This window comes from Macrobrachium nipponense, chromosome 31 (assembly GCF_015104395.2).
Source record: "Macrobrachium nipponense isolate FS-2020 chromosome 31, ASM1510439v2, whole genome shotgun sequence".
NCBI classification, from domain to species: Eukaryota; Metazoa; Arthropoda; class Malacostraca; order Decapoda; family Palaemonidae; genus Macrobrachium; species Macrobrachium nipponense.
The window spans coordinates 12,233,642-12,249,412 of record NC_061093.1 but is presented as its reverse complement, the minus strand read 5'-3'; the positions used below and the strand labels follow the sequence as shown (position 1 = coordinate 12,249,412).

Here is a 15,771-nt window from a genome sequence, read left to right as displayed (position 1 = left end):
TTAACATTTTTAAATACCAATTACATTTACGAATTCCAAAGAATTCTCCCCTTTGCATATACAATATTGCATTGTAGATGCAAAATACCATTAAGTTGAAAACCCAGCTGAAAATATTAAAAATTAATTGAAGATTTAAGCTTACAAATTGTTCATAATGATGAAGTTTATTTGATAATTTTTCTAGCTCAAATATATCACTAGAGCATAATGTAATCCCAAATCCAAATAAGACAAATATTAGTACTGTAGTTATGTCATTTGTTCCTGGAGACTCCACTGGAGTCAACATTTAACAACACTGGAGGAGAAATTGGCTTCCAGCAAGGAACAGATTTTCTATTGTAAAAATAAGGCAACTGATGCAGTGGTATTAAATAAAGACAATATCTCGCCTATGGGAGTAATAAAAAGCCATAGTCTATCATTATTATCTTAAAACATAAATTAAAAACTTTATAATAAAATTGCCAATTGATCATTAAAATAACCCATAAAATGTCAACATATTAAATATATCTAACTTTACAGCATTATCCTTTCATTAAGAAAGAAACAGTGGTGAGATGATGAAAACCGACACACAATGTCCGGTGCTATACTGAAAGCCTATTTGACTATACTGAGAAAACTTAACAGCACACAGCCAAATACTACTGAGATTCAACAACCAATTCAATAAGCCTTATGTGGAACAGAGTATTGCAAAAACTAACAATTTTTTAATTTCAGCACCTTTTGTCATTCATTAGCAAAGTATCTGCAAATACATCTTTACAAAAAATCATCACAACATTTCTCTGTAACACTCAAAAAACATGTCAATAATGCCATGGGACTTACAACTATATAATTTCCTTTTAAAGCCTATGAGGCTAAAAATGAAAATTACCATTAGATCTAAGATCCCCACTTCCTTTACCCAGCCACAAATATAAGTTATATACACTAACGTTAAATGTTGTAGTACAATAATCTTTTAATATTTGCTAAAGCTCTCAAGACAAAATCTCTCATTAATACAACACAGAATCTGGCAAATATTCAAAACATTGTCATTAGAATTTTTATGGAAAAATAAATATACCCATGATGAAATATGACCAAATGATTTTTCATTCATAAACTGAGGTAAAAATTTAAGTCATGTGCTACTGCCACAATTCAACTGAATTTTCCCTTTTATCTAACACACAATACTAACTACAAAACCATCATGGTATTATCAAATCCATGTGCATTTTTATTTCTGTGTCAATGACTACCTTGTTACATCTGAGACTGGTGTATATTAAGAATGAGATGACAAGAAATGATGTGCAAAGAAATGCCAGATGAATAATTCAGCAATGGCAATTGCTAAGAGAAAGCTCTCCAATGCATGAGTGGGGACCATGGAACAAAACTGCTTGAAATATGTTGTAGTAAAACAGAAAAACTAGTGTCCTTATGATGTTATGAGAAGGTATCAGTTCTCTCAAGTTTTGTGGTACTGGAGAAGCATTTGAAAGTACAAACTCAGTGATAATAAAAACTCTTAGTAGGTTATGTGCCAACTGGAAAGGGTCATACTTAATTAAAAAAAAAATTGTTACTGACAAATAAGATAGACAGAGTCATGTCAAGCATAGAAGGGAGATATTTACCCTTACAAATTTGAAATTATTTAGAGAAAGATCAGCAAGCACAGACCAAGTAAAGAGATAACACAAAAAACAGTATTGCAGCTATCAAAATCCAAGGAAGATCAGCAAGCAGACAAAACCTAAAAAACAGCAGTATGCAGCTATCAAGATCTAAGGAAGCCAGAATTACAGTTTTTGAAACAAAGACATGTCCACAAACATGAAAAGCACTGGCTAAAATCTTTGAACATTATAAAGAACCTTTCACACATTCATAGGAAGCTTGATGATGATCAAAATCAAAGTTTGGTGTTGCCCTTGACTTGATCATAGAAAGTATGTAATGTCATTAAGGAATTAAAGGACATGTGAAATGCGGGCCTGAAAACAATGCGGTATAAAGTGAAATGGACGGATGAGATCACAATTGATGCTGTACTACAAAGGTAGAGAGATAAGATATTTGAAAATGGCAGATAAAAAAAAAATTTGGACAGGAATACAGAGTGCTTGCTGAACTGATGGAAAGACCAATTTTTAATTAAATTAAGAGAAAATGGCACCATAGAAAACACAAACTACCTCTACAACTGAATACTAATGGTAATTACAGTGATGACAAGGAACTCCAACACAAATAGGATGCAAGAAGTCCTAAAAACTTTCAATACTTAAGTATGTATAACATTAAACATTTTCCATATTGGTTAAAAAAAAAAAAAAAAAAAAAACTTGCATGCTTAAATCATCCCTTCCACCCTTTTTCATAATGCCTGCATCATGAACACTGCAGCTAAGAATTACAAATATTTTACTGCTTTAACCAACAAATTACTTTATTAAAATATGGAAATTTTTTAATCAATTTGTATTTATCATAGCTAACAAACCTGAGGTCTTAACAATAGGAGAAATCTTCTGGTGTCAGCTGGACAATAGTTAAAAACAATAAAAAAAACTGTATATGCAAGGAATCTGTAACATCTGGGCATCTAAAGTGTAGAAGAGGTGGAGGGTGGTCAATGATGCTGTTTTATGCAACTACAACACAAATATAGAAAGTTGCTAAAAGTTCCAGTAACACAAAGTGTTCTCAGACCAACTTGGTCTATTGGTTAAATTAATCACTATACCTCGTGATTCATATAGAGAACTGAACAAAGATTAAGAGACCTTCACACCAGCCATTGGCAATACAGTTGTTAAAACATGAAACTAATATGTATACAGCTTTTGTGATATTAGCCACAAGTGCAACTCTTTCCCATGAAGAATTATCAGGGCAAATTTCCTTTAAAAAAAAAAGCTTTCACATTTTGCAGCTCTTTCCTTCACTACAACCTAGATATATCTAATCTGGAGCTGTTTTCATTCCTAGTGCTTCCCTAAAAGCAGAGCAGTAAATAAGACACTTTATTCCAATAATAGCCAACAGCATTACCGTGATGAAAACAGCTAGTTTTGTGTGACCCTACTGCTAATTAGTTAGTAATTTTCCTTTAATAAAATACAGCAAAGCTGAGACTGCTTTAAATAATTTAATTTGCTTCTAAGTACTGTCCTGGGTACCGAATGTGGCTACCGAGAAGTCCCTTGGTTTCAAAGTCTCTTCCAAATCAATACAAGCTCACTGTAAAGTAAAGCCAGTGAATCAAGTCAGATGTGTTATTCAGTGTCACCCATTGTTTTACAAAATTCATAGTGGTTTAACAACTTTGCATTCCATATGAACAAGAGAAGCACCAAGTATGTACACCTTCATTCATCTTTTGAATCAATGTCTGTGGATTTGAGGGTCATGAGCAATATGACTTTTGTTTATAACATACTTCCAACCTCTGGGATGGGGAACTTAATAATTGTATTTATACTGTCATGGCCAAACAGTAACACGGATATTATGGTTTCATTGGGAATAATGTACAACAGATGCATAAAACAAAATGACCTGGTGAGCATTTCAAGGGTTACCCAAAAGAAGATTTGTCCTTTCTTCTCAACAAAAGTAAGTACATAACTGAAATACTATACATCATATCTATACAAGACACTGAGGATATTTTTCTGTCAACAGATCAAGCAAACCCCCCCTCAACCAAACAAAAATAACCGTGACAGCTAATGGAGTAAGGAATGCCCTAACATGAAAATCCACAAAAGGAGAATGCCAATAATGTGCTTCAATAACTTGTGTAATAACTTCCTCAGACTTACCAATTTGAATAATGGGATCTTTCCCAGGTGGATTTGAAGTCACCTGATCACCTCAAATTCTGACAAAAAGGACACTGAATTTTAGGTTACAAGATCCATATCCACATATGCTCTGAACACCAGAGTTGACCGATGAAGAAACATGAGATTAAGTTCACAATGTTCTGGGAGGTAAAGGTGGAATCTCTGGTAAACCATGAAATACTAAATAAACCTTTCAAAATCTCTAAATATACACAAAACCTTTCTTTACACAGTAAAGTTGAAAAGGTGTAAGAAAATTATACAACAGCTGAAAATAGAATTAGGTTGACTACATATGCTTTTCTGAAAAATTATCTTGTATCTGAAAGCCATCATGATTGCAATTCCTCTTTGTGACAAGCACCAACATGCCCTCTATGATTACTGGATTCCTTAGCAACATGATACCATTAAGGAAAACTTCCCAGACATCACACACATTTGACCTTACAATGATTTTAACTACTTGAAACCCAACAGGAAAGCTCCAAGCATTCAATTTTCTATGAATCACTAAGCTAGCCCTATACAAGTCTGTTGACTGTAGTCTGGTTAAACTAAGTAAAAAAAAAAAAAAAAAAAAAAAATCAGACACCAACCTTAATGATAATGGTGTAAATGATAATGGTCTCTTAAACTGGAAGTGATACATAAGTATATCTCACAGATGACCATCGGCAGTGTTACATCACTGTACTTCTGAGAGCATGCTATAAAGTATGCCAGCCTACACAGCTAAAAGGGCATTTTCATTTGCAATTCTGCACTTAAACAGCTCGGTTTCTATTGCTAAATACCAAATGCAAATGTGCAGGTACCAAGGCTGTGCCAGGTCAGTGGTAATGCCAGAAACTTTCCAGCATACTGACTCACATATCTTTCCTTGCTGTCTCCATGATGTAGGGACAGGAGTTTGGAGGGCACTCATATCAACCTGGTACGCCATCAACAGCAACTGCATAAGGATCTGGGAGGTGATCTTATATATCCCTTGTCTCTGAGGCTCAACAGCAACCTTTGAACCTTTAAATCTACAATGCAGCAGATAATGAGACACAACTAAAAGTAGTTTTCGGGGACAGAGACTATGGAAGCTGGGTTTAAGAACAAAGGCCACATGGAGATGATGACTTATGACTGAAGTGATAAAATTCTCTGCATTAATTATTTTAGTACATATGTATTTGGAATGCATCACATCCCTGCCAGCAACCATTACATATTTCTTAGAAAAAATATACTTGGCATAATCTCTTGATCCCAAAACATCATTCAACTTTAGTGCTAAGCACAAGAACTGAAGCATTACTGACCCACACAACAAATCTGCTCAAGAATTGTCAGATCCTCGGCCTTCAGTTGTTTACAAGGCTAACAATTCTGGTAATGAACTTGACTCTGACAAAAGTTTTTTGCTTAGTTCAGGACAAGGTCTGAAAGTTTAATGACACTTCTAGTCACTTTGCCAAAGAGATAGGCATTCAGTTTATCAATATGTATTACTAGTTTACTATTACTAAGCAATTTAACCAGCTGGGCAAAAGTAAGTGACACAGCACAGTTATTTATGTCAGGTGATACCAACCTTCCTCCAATGAAGATATGAAATCTGACACTATCAAAGCTCTACACCATTTCTTCCCTAGAATAGCTATCACAATTTCCACCTTTGTCCTACAGCACAGTTATTCATATCTGATAGTGATAACTTCCATCCAGTGAAGATAATATCTATACAATCAAAACTCTACACCATTTCTTCCCTAGAACAGCTATGAAAATTTGCACAAACAGACTGATAAACTAAGTTAAAACTGATCGTTCAACATATGGCAACATCACTGCTCACAACCGAAGCAACCAGTGCTTTCTTGAAAGCTACAAACAAATAGATTCCACCAACAGGCAAATAGAATCTGACTTGAATATCATATTGCAAACAAGCAACAGTTTAGTCTCATCTTTCTTGGATATCATTGAGTTCCCACACCTTTAGATCTGATACACAGTTATACCTTCCTCCTTAGAACCTATTATGGAAAGCTGTTAATCAACCCTATGGATTTTTCCTATTTAAATAAAAAATGATGTCTGGGATTCTTTCTTAAGAAAATCTAAACTTTACTACTTTTCATCTCAAAACTATTTTTCCAGATAAGATCAAATAAATGAACGCTGTTTTTGTTCCTCCTTCAAGAGTACAAATGGCAAACCTTAAATCTTAATCCATTATAAAATCCCCTTAAATCTAAATGCTGCCTGGTTGCAAGTATGAATATTGCCTGGTCACAAGTATATGTAGTCTACAGTAAACAATTAAGCAATAGTACTTCCCTAGCTACTTTTGAAACAAACCTGATGTGGATATGAATCCAGACCTATTTACTGATATCTGTAATGCTTTTGATTTACATAAAAATATGGATCTTATTTACAAAATTCATGACAACTGTGAAAGAGGTTATTACTAAAAAAAAAACAAATGTTCATGGCATTTTTTGCAAGCTTAGATCCAATGTCAATGTTCCTCAGGGTAGTGATCTAAAACCTCTGCTGGTTTGTTTTCATATACATTGGTACCTCATTTGTCAAACGTTTTAATGTCGAACTTCCCGTTTTTCAAACGAAATTTTTGAGAAAATTTTGTATTGTTTGCCAAACTAATGGTCGTACTTTGAACTGACTGATTATCTAGTTTATACTTGTATTTGACTGCCTACTGGATCTTGCAAGTTAAACTGTATTACTTTTTTATTTACAATATAGTTTAACAATAACCATATTCAACAAAATTAATAAAAGCATAAAGCATTTAATATTAAATTTAGCTTTCAATGTAAAATTTAGCATAAAAGATGTATAAAATCGTACATAACTGTGGAGACGTCACGCCCAGCTGACTTGAGACTGAACGAGGGAGTGTTGATATGCTGAGGAGAGAAGGAGAAGAGAGATAAAATACTGTATGTATGTAAAAGCAATAATAATTCACATATAAAAGGGAATTTCCCAATAAATTTAAAGTAATGATAAAATGTGAAAAGAATCAAACGCAGTGTACAGAAGAAGAAGAAGAAGAAGAAGAAGAAGAAGAAGAAGAAGAAGAAGAAGAAGAAGAAGAAGAAAAAAAAAAAGTCTTACTTGAACCAGTGTTTGGTGCGCCAAGTTAGACGGTCTAGTTGAACAATATTAACAAAATAGTAAATGAAAAAACAAAGCTTTTCACAATGAAATTTAGAATAAACGACTAACATGACAAATTTTCTAAGACAATTTGTATTCTGGAGTCTTAACAATAGGATAATTTTCTAGCTCCTAGCTGGATCCGGTTAAATCGCAGGTGAAAGCAAGGAATCTTGTGAGATCTGGCAACGCGTGTGTATATCGGGTGAAAAGTGGTCAAGGACAACGCACCCACGCCATAGCGTTCAGTCTTTTCTCAAGACGAGAGATGTGGTTGACCTCTCTCGGCCTTTACCCGGTTCAATGCCGTTTTTTGCTTGTGTTCTGTGTGCCTTTGCAGTGATACACAGCTAACTTGAGGCAGAGGGAGGGGGCGTTTATATATTTTAGGAATAATGAATTAATGATTTTAAGTTATCGTGCATCATGTTATTGTTGAGGAGAGAAGAGGCAGTAAAATCTTTACTATAACATGTACGTAAAAGCAGCACCAATTCACATAGAAAATAATGTTATTTCACAATAGATTTAACATAATGATAAAACATGAAAACAATCAATGCAATACAGAAAAAAAAAAAAAAAAAAACTTGCTTAGCACGCTGAGTGAGACAATAGAGAGAGAGAAAAAGGAGAGGAGAGGGAGGGGCTCTGCTTCCCACTTACTTATCAGCTGGGCTGGGATGATTATTGACCCATTTCTTTCACTTACACTCAATCTCCCTAAATCACTTTATTTTTGTTAAGAGTAAAATACATATCTAGTGACAATTGCTTTTTACAATTTTTTACTACCGTAAAAGTAACTCAGCTCTGTAATAGACAAACTGGTACCAGTTTCAGCTTCTGCATGCCTTCGATTGTTCGTTTAAACGGCTTCCTTGTGATAAGTTATTTTATCGCTCTTAATTTTTTTTGCAGTCTTGACTTATTACTTATTTGTTTGCAAAATCCTCATGTTTATTTTAAGGTCTGCCGTTTGCCAACAGTAAGTTGATGTATTGTGACATAATTAATTTCTTTCATGCACTTAAGATCTATGTGTAAACACGCTCATTCTCCCAGTCGGCAGGGTGCCATTTTCACCCAACAGTTCGTAAATCGTACACATAAAAAATAAAATTTCAAAAATTTTACTTAATATAACGTACTGTTTCATTACTTTAAACTCTTAATTCAACTTTTGAACACATCAATAATAGAAAAAATGCGGAAAGGGGGACTTTTTGAGTTGGCTGGAACAAATTATCCTGATTCCCCTTATTTCTTAGGGAGATATTTGTTTCATAATTCGAACAAATCGTACTTTGTGCAGCCTTCTGGAACAGATTAAGTTTGAAGTACGAGGTACTACTGTATAACAATATTGTTGTTCTTGTAAAAAGATGGTATACCACACTAATGATAACATTCTTGTGGAATTTACTTATTTTTTGCAAGACAAAATGAAGTGATACAGCTTCATATCTTAACAAAGATCTAGTTAGATATATTGGTGAGATCCACAGGGAATTAACTAGTGCTATCAGCGTTATGAGGCTACACTCTAGCTACACCAAAGTTGCTATTAACCAATCTTGTAGAATCCCTCCTGCAATGATTCATGTTACCTGAGAATTCCTAGTGTCTGTCAACATTGTGGTATCTTCATCCCCCAAGCTTTCATTAATCCAGTACTGACAAATTAAGGATTGTTTGTAAGGTCCCTTTACCTAGAGATGATGGTTCCTATACCACCAGATAATGTAATAATGCAATTACTTTAGGTTTTTTATCATAGCAAAACATGAAATATGTATAACTCCTCAGTAATATTTCTCTCAAGATAACATGAAAAGTTACTTCAATAGCTTAAACTAACCAGCCAGTGTCTTCAGTCAAGAATTATTCCAAATTCTTGTACAACAGTTTTATACCTTGATTACCCAATTGCCAATAATGAAACCTCCAGTTCTATAATAATCAATGATAAGTCATATACTATTGGCTGTTTAAAAGATTTTTACAATAATTCACTCTTTTATCATAATTCAATAATCTATGACAAAAATACATAAATAATTTACAAGAAATTTACATCAAATATACATATATTTTCAAGGTTTAAAAAACTATATATACAACTCAAAATATTTGCAATAAAATTCCAAACACAAATTTTACAATAATTTTCATGTTTCAAAAATACAGTCCTCATTTTACTTATGCAAACTGCTCACTGTGCAACAATTAGCTGAAAAACAATTTTCTTTGTGATGAAGCATTTCTTCTCCACGCTTATGTGCTCAAGATTTGTTACCCAGGAAAAAGGGACTCTATTCTTTACTGGAACCAGAAATACTTTTTATAAAGACTTATGGTATCTTCTTAAGTCTAGCTACCTACAATGTATTCACCCCTGCAAATAAATGATGTACTTGAGAGAATAATAACTAATTCCATATTCCTTATTATGTACAATTTGCTATGTGAAAGTTAAGGAGACAACAAATGAAGCCAGTTACTCACTAGCTCTAAAAAAAATTGGCCATATAGCAAGTGACATCTTCAGGTAAAAAGGACAAGGAAGTTTATTGATAATCCTACTGTCCTACCTTAACAGTAACAAAGACCAATAGACAACTTTTCAAAATTATTCAGTTCATTCCATATCGTAGATCATCAGTTTAGGTCTAGGGTTGCTGCCACAAGCAGCTACAAGGTGGTTGCTTAATCCTTAATTTGCAAAGGAATGTTACTTATCCTGCTAAATGGTATCATTCAAACAACCAGGGCCCAATCTTCCATATTAGCTCCATTAATCTAAATTCACCTATGCCTCAATTTGGAGCAACATTTATGGCAATATATTTCCCACAAGCATCACTTTGTGATGGGAGTGTAAGAATACAACCACCATAGTCCTGTGTGTTGTAATAGGCAACTAAAAGAACAACTGCTGCCTTGCAGATAATTCTATTTAGTCAAAGACTAGGCCCATCACCAATAACTGTAGTTGACAACTGCAAGGGCATGTGGTCATAAAAACCTGAGCCAAATCTTTAAAGCATGACAGATACATCAAAGCAACCAATCCCTTAGCTCAGGGATAGTGGTGATGATTTTGCACAAGCAGATCTTAATATCTGTATTATACACCAGATCATAATGCATTTCAAAATACACATTTTATATTAACTAATTTAATAGGTAGCCAACAAAGCTCAATTATCATGGACGACCTAACACGTTGAGATTCACTCTTTACTTATTTAATTTGGTTGACATTATAGAGGCAGTTACCATACACTACAAGTAGTCTACTCTTGTGATTTCATAAATATAAATATCCTTTTGGGTTACATTTCTTACAGAATCATGTAATGTACAAAACTAGATCAAATGGCCAGGCACTGAGTAATCTCTTGTTCACTGAATCTGGTTTTCTGATTTGTCAAGTGTTCATTAATCAAATAATTGTTGCCGGATTCCCATCTACTTTTTTCTGTCCATTATTCCTATTTAAAGCCTTATTTTTTTTCATTTTGGACATATCTCTTCAATATTCTCATTAGTGCCTATATAAAACTGTATATTGCCAAATAATTCACAATGCTCTACATGATTTTTTCATAGCAGTACATGACTTAAGCAATGTATATACTTTATTTTGGTACCCTAACTGACATGGTTACCAATGTATATATGCAATATTTGCTTTGCACTTTCCAGTTCTACAAATCAAGTGATATATAAAGTGTTGTAGTAAGGCTGTTAAACAGTTCTTGGTATGTTCTGCAATGTACTCTAGTATTCGATTTGCCATAAATGTCTGATGCACCAAGAGTATTTGGTGCAATGCATGAGCTTTACTGAGCCGTGGGTGGTAGGTAACAGACAATGGAAGTCTGACTCACAAAGTGAAGGTATGATGTTACACTTCTTATAGAATGATCCTTTCTTTTTTTTTTCTTCTTGTTTCTTTAAATCTTCTGCTAAAAAGCCTCATGGACAGACTTATAAATCGAAGAAGGCTGCAAAGGGAAACCAGCCTGCAGAGAGAGACAAGTAATGGATAAGGTTTGATGAATAAATAAATACAAGGGAAACTAAATTAATACTGATAGTACACCTGAATTCAGCAGCCATCAGCAGGAGTCAAGAATGAATCTGCTCCTTACTTAAACATTTGGAGGTCAGAAGATTCCACAACTGCACTTGCCACACTAATAAGATTTTTGTTGTGGCTACAAATAAAACTCAAGCAAACCAAGTAGTATTAATCCTGATACTAGAAATGGACATACTGTTTGCAGCAGCATCCTGCCTAGTGTTGCAAGCAAAACAGCAAGGCCAGGTAGAGATGAGTGCAGGGTGCCTTTCAAGGCAAGAGTACAATAACTTGACATTGAAACATTAAGCTCAAATGCAGTTGACATTACAAGTTTTCTTTCTTCAGGGATCCCTAACCCGTTAACAACTTTGAGGCAGGCCAGTTTAAGAAAAAACACATCAATGGAAAGACGAAGACAAGCAAATGCACATGGTGTAAGAAGAAAGTGATGTAAGAAGAAAATTTTTTAAAATGCTCCCTACCTTCCACTGGAAGCTGAAAGTGACTCTTTACAACCCCTTTTTGGGCCTCTTTTACAAGACAATTGTATGTTTTACCAAGTTATAGATGCTTTTTCTAATAATTTATTTTATTTTATTTTGTATAATCATAATTACAACTCACACAACAGCATTATAGAAAGAACTAAAATCAGTAACAATTTTTGAGTATTTTTGTTGCAAAATATTTACATATATTTACAGAAATTGAAGATGCAGTGACACTTTTGGATTATACTTTTTTCTAAATTTTTGCAAAATTAAAATTATAAATGACATACTATTATAAAATATAAGAACTAAAACCAACAGCAACCCCTGGGTATATTTAAGAGCATATAAATAAAAGGATGTCATGATAGAAAGCAAAGCACAACATGCCCTCTTGAAGTCTAGATCACAACAACTCATGAGCCGCCAACAATCGTTGATCTGACCCAGTCTAAAAGTTGCCATTAGTGAATTTATGGGCCACAGAAGTAAAGGAACCTCTTTCCCGCCCGATTCCTCCAAATCGATGGTGCACAATACTGATGCTCACCATGAGTAAATCCGCTCTCAACTCAAAAACCTGTTATTGTTACTCAACTCATATAATGGTATACGTTCATTCAAGGGTTAAGCAAAGGATCATTCATCACAGCACATAGATGGGAGGAAAAGGACAATAAAATACCAGATGCTACAGTCATCTGGCACAAATTTTTATCTAATGAATCAAATGTTCACTAACCTTAGCAACCTTATCCTTCTTCCGCTCAAGTACACACTCCTATGTATATATCTGCTCTAATTCAAGTCTGACCAGATGAAAACTTTCACCAAAAATATCCTGTAATCATTTTTATCATCTACCCTGAGCATCTGAACATTACCAAAGTGCTTCTTCTCAAGCCTGAAGCAAAATGGCTTATATTTATTAAATAAAACAAAACATGTTATTAAAAAGATGAAATTACCTAACTAGTTAAGTCTACTTGACAAAAATGGAATGCTATACCACTGAACACTGTCCCCTTAATTGTCTATGACAAAGCAGTTTAATGGGATAACAATGTCTCCAAACTTTTACAAGCTTCTTTCTTACGTGAAAAATAAATAGTACTGGAGGTCAATAAGATTAAAGAAATTGGATTGTAAGGTGGGAAGAGACCAAAGGAAATGGATGAAATGTTACAGGCAACAAGTTATACAGCTCAGGACCAAAGGGTCTCTGCAAAGAACCTTAGTACCAAAGGGGGTTTTATACCTTATAACCGAGATGGGCCATACCAAATAATTGTAAGGGGCATAGCACATACTTGCAAAGAGGGCAGTGACTATTAACTATTGTCTACTACACTTGCCATTGCCTAACTTCCTGTTCTAAATAATATTCCTGGCTATCTGTGACTGAAAAGACTGTAATAATATTAACTCAAATGATGTGAAAAAAAAAAATAATATATGAACACACAATAGAGTTGCTGATTGAGTGCAATTTAGTTAAGCTCTCCCTAGTGGTGGAACAGTCACTGGAGGAGACATAAATTTAATGCTTCTTTCATAATTCCATCTCTCAGCTAATCATTATGCACAGGACAAAAGGTATAAGTAAATTATGAGGTAGTTATGTGTATTTTGCAAGAGGGAATGGGTCAGCTATGTAACTAACACTGGTAATAAGTTTTTCAAGAGAGAGAATGACTGATTTACATGTTAAAAGCATCACTCATAAGTAAATATACTCAGAAAAAATATGCAAAACTGAAAGCAGTAAGTATCTCATCCACAAAATAATAAAATTAAATATATCCAATTCCTCAGAGGGTACAGAACAAAACTTCTTATTAATGAATGAGATATATTGGTTTACCTAACATAGTACTTCTGTCCTTAACAACCACAGCAGAATAGTACATCAAACTATGATGGTAAAATCAACAATACAAAGAAATTTTGATATGTTGTACTTGAAAATATATATACCATGAATGGTTATTCAGATGTTTCTTCCACAATGGGGACTGCTATAAAAAAATATTTTGTAAAATATACTACAGTACTGTAATCAGTTTGTTTAAAAATGTGAATAAAAAATTTTAGCAACACCTAAATTTTACTGAAACTTCCAAGGTTTGAAGAATTCATATTAAATATCTATTTTCATAAATAAATATTTTGGACCCTGCACTTTCTTGTACGATTATGGAAAACTTCCAGAAACAAACAATTCAGAGGTATCCTTTCTACAAGAGCCTCTGCCTGATAACTGGAGTCTACCATCACTGACAGTTAAGAAGTCAGTCTTAGAAAGCAAAATACTACCCTGAGATCCAAGACAAAAAAAATTAATAAAGTAAAGTTAAAATAACACTATAAATTCAACACTCCCTAAAAGAAGAGGTCATTAAGAATTCAACTACTCCCTAATCCCTCTTTTATAACACCAAGTATGTCACAAATGAAATTGGGTGGCAGCTAGAAAAAATTTGTGTCTTGAATTATAGTATCAAGTAAAAAGATACACAAACTAGTGTATTTCAAAACTTTCTAATGTTAAAACCGCTGCAGTTTCTGTACAGGTGCAAACTTTCCAGGTTAAGCTTCTATTAAATACCTAATATACAATTATTGGTAAAACAATAACTCAATCTACAAAGGCATATGAATTGTTTCGTAACAGGAGAAGTTTAAAATAGCTTTTCTCCTCCTTACATCTATATAAAATTTGATAAATGATTAACACAGCATTAAATGTGGCTGTTTTCATCATCTTGTACTTTCAACATAAGGACAATACCATTGGACATGTAAATTATTGCAAAAAATATAAATCTAATTCAAATAATATACAATCCAAACTTTATTGTTGCTGCTGATGGCGCGGAGGCAAAGAATGATGATGAGATGACTGTTGTGGTAATGAAGTTTGGAGTTGGTGTGAAGTACTTGAGTGCTGATAATGAACTAGATGATGATGATGACTTGATGTCTTGTGTAATGGAATGGGTTCTGATATGCTAGTAATACTCTGCAAATGAGTGGATGCTGTTGAAAGCGTTGCAGACGGAGATGACTCTTGACTTGCAACAATGTGCTTCTGCAGGGGTATGGGTTCACAAACCTGAAAAAGTAAAAAATATGCTCACAAGTAGGGAATCATTTCGTTCTCAAGTAAGGTGTGAAAAGCAGCCTGCTTATCATTTATATATTCCAAATAAAATTACATCAGTGTAATCAAAGTGCAAACTTCTCAGAGTATCTGTTATTTGTCCTTGAGAAACCAGTATTTTCATTATAAATCATGGAATCTTTAGAAGCATAATAGGGTGTTCAAAAGCAAGTGTTATTTTAAAAATCTGAGAATAACCCCTTAAAAGTTCTGAATTTGGGTCATCTACTCTCCTAAAAAAAAAATTGAATCAAGTTTCCAGGACATGGCACACTTTCATGTTGAATGTCTTCAAAACTAGTCCCTGTTGTTGGCTAAACATGCTTTGGATTATCTTTTAAAACTTCTTTGGTCTCAGCAGCCACCCAGGATCTTTGTCTCTTAAAAAACTGTTGACCAGAAGTGTATCTTTCATTTTAATAAAAGACTGCTCAGTGTAGCTAAATTTTTTTAATAATAATTAACTATTATTCAGATTTTCATCTGCCTCACACTATTCCTCTGCATGTTTTCACTGTTATAGGCAGTTACCTACTGCATGTTTCCAGAAATTAACTTTCACTTTACAAGGCATATTTTATTTGCCCTGCTTTCAAATTCCTTGTAAGTTCATGATGCAACAGTAGAGACAAGTTTACAATCACAACTGAGGAAGGTTTTAACAAAAATTGTGCTTCATTTATATTCAATAAAAAAAACTAACCACCTTACTCTAAATGAAGCAGGCAAAATACATTTCTAACTAACTTGGGGGATCAGTTTTTATTCTTCTACTCTTCCTCTTCCTCCACCTCTTGTTTTTTCTGTTTAGGTAGTGTCTGGGATTTAATATGGCACATTGAAAGGCTAATGCAAATGTGATGTTTGCATGAAAATGAAATTTTCAAAGTAAAACTAATATTGTAATACTTACCTGAACACCTGAATTTGCCCTGGTCAGTGACCAGGGCTAATTCAGGTGTTCAGGGAGTGTATTAC

General features: G+C 33.9%; 1 protein-coding gene across 6 annotated transcripts in view; it reads right to left on the bottom strand.

Annotated features, from left to right (window-relative positions):
- Positions 1 to 419: 419 nt before the first annotated feature.
- Positions 420 to 15,771, bottom strand: part of LOC135206636 (uncharacterized) — a 247,316-nt gene continuing 231,964 nt past the window's right edge. For all 6 annotated transcript variants that reach the window (XM_064237981.1, XM_064237979.1, XM_064237984.1 and 3 more), the window contains one exon: positions 420 to 14,745. In XM_064237981.1, coding sequence (XP_064094051.1) covers positions 14,485 to 14,745 — 261 coding nt within the window. In that variant the 3' untranslated portion in view covers positions 420 to 14,484. The remainder of the gene's footprint in view (positions 14,746 to 15,771) is intronic.